Raw genomic sequence first — 7,300 nt, forward strand, 5'->3', positions numbered from 1 at the left:
GAAAATTAACCCTCAGAATGTTTTAATTATAATTGGAGTTCTTATAGTTTTTATTTTAAGATGAAATTTAACCAAGCAGAGCATTATCAAATAAAGAAACACTGGAGTAATGAGTGTGTTTTGGAAATTGCTATTGGTTAATAAAATTAGTGGTATTAATTAGATACTTTCTTTAAAGTTTATAAAATTCAGAATACTAGGCACATAACTTAATACTTTATAACCCAACACGCTTCATATCAAGGCACATTTGTCATTTTCTGAACTAACCATAATATATCTGGGGGCATCCCATTTATAATATCTGCTGGAGTCTTCATTAGTGGAAAGATCAGGAAGTCGAACTTAAGAGTATATTTGACCAGGAAAATTAAAATGGAGAAGACTTGATTTGTTGTTTGAGTTTACGTGAGATGTACTCTTATTCATAAAATCAGAGGTACATTAAATGCCAAAAACTGTTCTCTACACAGGCTCCAAGATGATAGCATGGCAGAGAAAGGCCACCTAGCAGGCGGCAGGTTGGGCTTAGCTAAACCGTGTGATGCAGGATTTCCACAGTAACTTGCTGCTGCTTGGGCTACACACTGTAGCACCCTTTCTCCTGGTCTAGAACTTTTGTGTGTATGTGTGTTTTGAAAAAAATTTCAGACTTAAAGGACAGTTGCAGGAGTGTGAATTCCCATATGCCTTTGTCTGGGTTGACCAATTGTTAACATTTTGCTACATTCACTTTTGGAGAAGGAAATGGCAATCCAGTCCAGTATTCTTGCCTTGAGAATCCTATGGACAGAGGAGTCCATGGGGTCACAAAGAATCGGACACGACTGAGTGACCAACACACACACACATCTTCACTTTACCACCCTCTACGTAGTGTCACTATTCTATTTTTGCTCAACAGTGTAAGGATAGGTTGCCCACATCTGGGACCTTAACTCCTAAATACGTTGGTATGTATTTCCTAAAATCAGACATTCTTGTACATAATCATAGTACATATAATTCAGGAAGTTTTAACAATGGCACAATAGTAGTACCTAATATATGGTCTATATTACAATTTTTCTAGCCATTCCTAAAATGTCACTTGTATTGACTTTTCCCCCAAACACAATATCATGCACTGCCATTAGTTGACATGTCAGTTTTATTGCTTTGGAACATGTTTTACTTCTGTTTAGAATTAGAGCGTGGTTTTTCAACTCATCTCCTACAAGCTCTGTTGAAGTGGAAAAAAAAAAAAAGATACTGGGGATTTCAAGGTGGCTGCTTGCTAAAAAACCAAATTGCCCAGGTAAGAGGATCTTCTTTGTTTTTAATTTTGAAAAATTTGGCTGGGTTTTGGTGTCTTGACTCAGCAGAGTCTAATGCAGCAAGGCTTGGTAAGCATTAAAGAGGGTACTGAAGCTTTCCTTTATTTCATAATCCCGATTGTTTTTCTAGAAACCATCAATAGCCTGTAAATGACTGACTCAATTTTTGGATCCTATTCTCATGACTAAGCAAATGTTTGATTTGAAACCAGCCCAGTATAAATGTCTCTGTGCCTGTAACTCTCTAGCCATTCCTGGATTTCAGCACTGGGGAAACCAATCTATGCACCAAACATGTCTAAAGCTGGAACCAAAGTAAGTAAATGGTCAAGCTGATTTCTAGCCTACCCACTTTCTTTTCACCTAATGATACATTGAAAGAAACATTTTTGCTTCTTCACCTGGAGGTGAGTGTGATAGTTAGAATGCTGGGATGATTGAAGAATAGATGAAGGGATGCTTATTATATTTTCAATTCCAGCAATTACCAAATAATTTATTAAGGGTTTTATCTTCATGTGTGGTGCTATGTTGAATACTGTACAGGTATGTAATGTGTAAGTATCATCCTGATTTCTGCCTTCTAGCAGCTGATCTTTGAATTTCCACAGGACTAAGACATGCAGATAAAAGGATTATGTGGAGTAGAAAACTTTCAGTATTCAATTAAAATTTTGTCTTGTGAAATTTAGCCTCAACCATTAATATTCTAAGTGGCCAAAGTGGGTGGACCAATCAGGTGAATTAAATCTTACATCTCCCCTTCATTCAGCAGCTACTCTTATCCTGTTCCCTAAATAAATTGCTGACTTAGATCAGGAAAATTGCCTCTAAAATATTTGATTCACAGTTGTTGGACTGGAAATTGATTTTTTTTTTGGGAATAAGGGAATATATCTTCCTGCTCTTTTTAATTCTTCACTGACTGTAGGTCTAAAGCAAAGCCTCTGGTGCCTGGTTTTCCCCCCAATGTTTTACTTTGAAAATATTCAAACCCATTGAATCTTAATAAGAAAGAAATGGTGAACGAATACTTGTTTGTCCTTTACTTAAATTTCCAATTGTTTACATTTTGCCATATCTGGTTTCTCTGTCTCTCTTTTTACTAAACCATTTGAAAATAAATAGCAGACTTCATTATATTTTGCCTTAAGTTTTTAGGCTTATCCTAAAAACAAGGGCATTCCCTGTATAAACATAATATCCTTAGCAAAACACAATACCTATAATTCAGACTATATTCACTTTTCTCCAGATGCTGCCTGCAAAAACGCTTCATGGCTGGCTGATGTGGGATCCAGTCAAGGACCATGCATTTCATTTGGTTGTCAAGTTTCTTTAACATTTTTTAGCCTCTTTATTATAGAACAGCCCTGCCTATTTTTATTGTTGTTCTTTGAGATATTGACATTTTTCAAACTCCAAACCCAGATGTCTTATAAAAAGTACTGAAATCTGAATCTTTCTAATTGTTTTCTCATGTTTAGGTTTAGACTACCACCTTGGCATGAAAGCCTCATAGGCAATGTCAGGCACTTGCCATTGTATTTTTTCAGGAGGCACCTGTTAACTTGTTCCGTAATTGGTTAGTGCCTGCCTGATTTTTTTTTTTTTTTTTCCAATTTGGAAAATAGAACTAATAGTCATATTTGCATCCAGAAGGTTTGGGGAGAAAAATGAGACAACGTCTTTAGTGCTCTGAGATTTTTGAAAAATATGCCATGAAAATCCACTAAAGAGAATCTGAAGTCTTTAGAGGGCTATCCACATGCGTGGAAGGAAGGCTATTATAGAATAACCCCCACTTTCAATGATTTCCAGCGTGGGAGTACTCTTATTCCTTGTAGCTGGTTTATTCACTTAGTTAAAACTTGCTAGGTCAAAGGGGAGAGTAATTTATCTCTTACTCTTATTGCTTCTTCCTTTCTCACTATCTTGCTAGCAGTTTAATCAGAGGAATTATGAGCTAGGCAAAAGCAATTTTTCTAAGTTTGTTTTTGTTACCTGTGGAATACTCAAGACATTTTTCCCTCTTTTGTATTGGATTAGTAGGCTTTTTTTTTTTTTTTAATTAACTTGACAATTAGAGGGATTTTGTAATAACTTAGGAAAATCTGCACATTTCTTAGCCTTCGCAACATCTTTTTTTGTCCAACCTCTCAGCTGACTATAAAGTGGATTTCATGGTCCTTCTACAAACTGAAATTGAGTAGAGGTGCACCATTCTCTGGGTCCTAAGATTTGGAAGGTCTCGGACTAAAAGAACAGCTTGGCCCTGGAGCTCAGTAATGGTACTGTGGCAATGCTAGTGCTTTGTTTCAACCATGGGGTGGTTGGCTGGTCTGCTGGGAAGGTGGACAGCAAGCAAAAAATTATACAGATTTCTACTGTTCATATACTGAAGTCATCAGGTAAGTGTGCAGAGGGTAGTAAGTGTGAGAAACAATGAAGGAAGAAAGATGATATTAATTTCCCCTGGCATGTCCCTTGTAGAACATCTTATTTGGTGAATAGTTGGCCAAAAACCAAAGGTCAGTTGAATTAAGGAGTTTAGAATCTATCCATTCTTAGAGGGGTTACCTTGATTTTCCTAAAGAGCTCGCCACAGGTTTTGGGAGAATCCCGTCAGATTCAGGATCAGTCTTGCTCCATTTCTAAGAGTAAGTGGCTTATGTTGAACAGAGCTGGCCGTGCAGGCAGGAAGACAGCAGAGGGAGATGAAGTAACCAGGCTGCTAGCCAGAAGTTTGCACTGCTGTCCACAACCAACTTGTAACTAGCTAGTGACCTTAGGCAAGTCATTTAGCTTCTTTATCTGTCACTGATGTAGCAAAAGTTTATTGGCAGTCATGAGGCAGCTATTAAAATTGCTTTATTGGCACTGTGCCATCAGACCCTCAGAACAACTCTTCAGTGGACAGTGTTACCTAGATTTAACTAGTGGTGTTGCAATTTTGTTTTCTCATCCGTAAACTGGGGTACCACATAACTCTAAACCTGTCTTATGCTGAAATGGAAAAGGGAGCAGGAAGAGATGAATGTGAAAAGGGGGAAAAGGGGGTGGAGCAGATGATTTAGGGGTGGAAAGGATAAGGAAGCTGTTAGGGAACAGGAAAGAGAAGAGAGAAATGGAAAGGGCAGGGAGGGGAAAGTTTACAGTGGAAGGAAAAAACTACTAGTAGGTTACCATCTAGAAAGACTCACCTGGGGCAGAAAAGAATGAGGCGTTACACCCAGTTGCAAGTCATTCTTAGTTTCTTCCTCTCCTTCACTCCCTGCATCTGACTAGTCACCAGACCCTCATTTCTTGTGACTGTTTCCCTCAGTGTCGTTCGTGTTGCTCTTGCCTTTGGTTGGTCCTCAGCAGCTCTCAGCTCCACCATAGCAGTCACCTATTTCTAGGCACAAGCCACAGCATTATTCCAGCCTGGCTCCTGGGTCACTTCTGGCTTTAATTCCTAACTCTTCACCACGTGCTCAGTCTGTACCAGGCTTAGTGAACTACTTGTCCCTACTCTATGGTGGGCCATGTTCTTTGACTCCTTTATTCCTTTAAACGAGCTGTCCTTTTTCCTCTGCCTCTAGAAAACCCCTCCTCATCCTTCAGCCCTCACCCCAGACATCCTCTCTTCCAAAGTCCTCTCCAGACTCAACTGGTTCTGTTGCTGTCATCTAAAATGGCTGACCTGGTTTTCCCTCCTAAACCGATGAAGCACATTTAGCCACAAGGTGGCGGCACAACATCAGGGAATGACACCTGTGATTTCAGTTGGAATTACAACCTAGCAATGATCATGGGTGTGGAATTATAGAATAAGAAGGGACAAACTCTGTGGTCCATTTGGTCTCGTGGTTTTCAGAAACTGCGTCATGAAGCCCTGGGACTTCCTGGGAACTCGACTGCCTAGTTCAAAGAGAGAAGTTTTATTTTACAGCCAGGGCTTCGATTCCAGTCCAGTCCTTTTATTTGACCAATGAGAAGCCGCAGTCTGGAGCAATGGCTTGATTAAAATAGCAGGGCTGATGGTAGAGCTGCAGCTCTCCAGCCAGGCGTAGTATTTCCCTGTTTCCCAGGGCTGCATATTTCCCAGTGCTGTCACAGGCCTTGGAGGTTTACCCTGAGGATTGTGGTGCAACTTGATAAGAGCTTGAAGCAAAGGACATTCTTGCCTTGTTTTGTTACTTTGCAATGACTCTATTGGCAACAAAATAATAGTACAGAACATATATATTCATATCTGTATATTCTATATTATCTAAAGTTCTTAAGCTAAAGTTTATGTTTTGTTTCTCTTTATATATTTCCTCTATATCATCTAAAATGAATTTCTGTATTTGGAACTCACTCATCTTCTTCCAGCCTTTGTTGAGGGTTTTGTCCAGTTCTGGCACAGGAATCCATAGCTTAAATAAGGCTTGATCCTTGCCCTTGAAAGAAGTCTCGGTGGGAGAGACAGATAAAAAAGTGAAAAACGTATTACAGAATGTGATAAGTAGAGTGAGGAAGAAGCCATGAACGAGTCTGAAAAGGATGGCTTATAGTAGAGCACTCTTGTTTGGCTTCATCTTAAGCCCTCATAAAGTCCTCATTCCTATTGCTGACAGCTAAAGTTGTCTGCCAGAAGGCAAATGTGTGAGGTACAGTAGAACTGTATCTTTTTCTCCTCAAAATGAAGGGAAAAGGAATTCTTAAAGGGGGAGATATGCCCTTAATTTTCATTTTTCTGTAAGCGCAGCCACCTCACCCCGCAGTTCTTTGCTTTGTTTGCCCTATACTCCAGATTACTTTCTTTGAAGATAAAAACTTTCAAGGCCGCCACTATGACAGCGATTGTGACTGTGCGGATTTCCACATGTACCTGAGCCGCTGCAACTCCATCAGAGTGGAAGGAGGCACCTGGGCTGTGTATGAAAGGCCCAATTTTGCTGGGTACATGTACATCCTACCCCGGGGCGAGTATCCCGAGTACCAGCACTGGATGGGCCTCAACGACCGCCTCAGCTCCTGCAGGGCTGTTCACCTGGTGAGTCTGGAGCTGGTGGACTCTCTCTCCCCTTCCCCTTCCACCCCTTTTAGGCTTTTATGTAAAGGAGTTTTCTTAAGATTTTCCTACCTCTTAATGGGTGGTTGTGTCTTGTTGGCTGATGAGGCTTCAGTCAAATGTTAGATCAGTTCATCGTAAGACGACACGATTTATTTCCACTTTTCTTTACCCCTTATATATTTTAAGGAATAAAGTTTTCCTTATTGGACGTCAACTGTTTTAGTCAGTACACGGTGGGGATGGGAGTTCAGATCATCTCGCTTTCAAGATGGCGGGTCCTGAAATGCTCTCTTCTCTGAGTTCCTAGCCTGCTGTTGATTTCCGTAACACTTGCTGTTCTTTCCCCCTTGTTTTCTGTTATGTTTTTGTTTTTCAGTCTAGTGGAGGCCAGTATAAGATTCAGATCTTTGAGAAAGGGGATTTTAATGGTCAGATGTACGAGACCACGGAAGACTGCCCTTCCATCATGGAGCAGTTCCACATGCGGGAGGTCCACTCCTGTAAGGTGCTGGAGGGCGCCTGGATCTTCTATGAGCTGCCCAACTACCGCGGCAGGCAGTACCTGCTGGACAAGAAGGAGTACCGGAAGCCCGTCGACTGGGGTGCAGCTTCCCCAGCTGTCCAGTCTTTCCGCCGCATTGTGGAGTGATGATACAGACGCGGCCAAACGCTGGCTGGCCTTGTCATCCAAACAAGCATTATAAATAAAACAATTGGCATGCATCCGCTCTTTACTGTGACGCCTCTCCTTAAACACCTTAAACAGGGACCAGTCAAGTAATGCCCACCACAGCACGCAGTCACACAAAGCAACTCGCCCTTCAGGTTACCCTTCTGTATCTTTGTGCCAAACAAAATAGGGTTGCATTAAAAGGATAGAAAATCATACTGCCACGTGGAGGCCCTTGTTGCTTAAGGTCTATGTTAATTCACCAGATAC

General features: G+C 40.8%; 1 protein-coding gene across 1 annotated transcript; it reads left to right on the top strand.

The window, feature by feature from the left end:
- Positions 1 to 78: 78 nt before the first annotated feature.
- CRYGS (crystallin gamma S) lies at positions 79 to 7,083 on the top strand. Its single transcript, XM_043473479.1, has 3 exons — positions 79 to 1,631; positions 6,097 to 6,339; positions 6,737 to 7,083. Exons 1-3 carry the CDS (start codon positions 1,611 to 1,613, stop codon positions 7,007 to 7,009), a joined length of 537 nt encoding a protein of 178 aa, XP_043329414.1. The 5' UTR covers positions 79 to 1,610; the 3' UTR covers positions 7,010 to 7,083.
- Positions 7,084 to 7,300: the final 217 nt, after the last annotated feature.

The sequence above is a fragment of the Cervus canadensis genome, chromosome 7 (assembly GCF_019320065.1).
Source record: "Cervus canadensis isolate Bull #8, Minnesota chromosome 7, ASM1932006v1, whole genome shotgun sequence".
Taxonomy (NCBI): Eukaryota; Metazoa; Chordata; class Mammalia; order Artiodactyla; family Cervidae; genus Cervus; species Cervus canadensis.

What these genes read in the sequence shown, in the direction of transcription:
- CRYGS (XM_043473479.1), top strand. Translation starts at nt 1,611, where the DNA reads ATGTCTAAAGCTGGAACCAAA. An exon ending in TGTCTAAAGCTGGAACCAAA is followed by an intron (nt 1,632 to 6,096) that starts GTAAGTAAATGG and finishes CCTATACTCCAG; the next exon opens with ATTACTTTCTTTGAAGATAA. An exon ending in CCTGCAGGGCTGTTCACCTG is followed by an intron (nt 6,340 to 6,736) that starts GTGAGTCTGGAG and finishes TTTGTTTTTCAG; the next exon opens with TCTAGTGGAGGCCAGTATAA.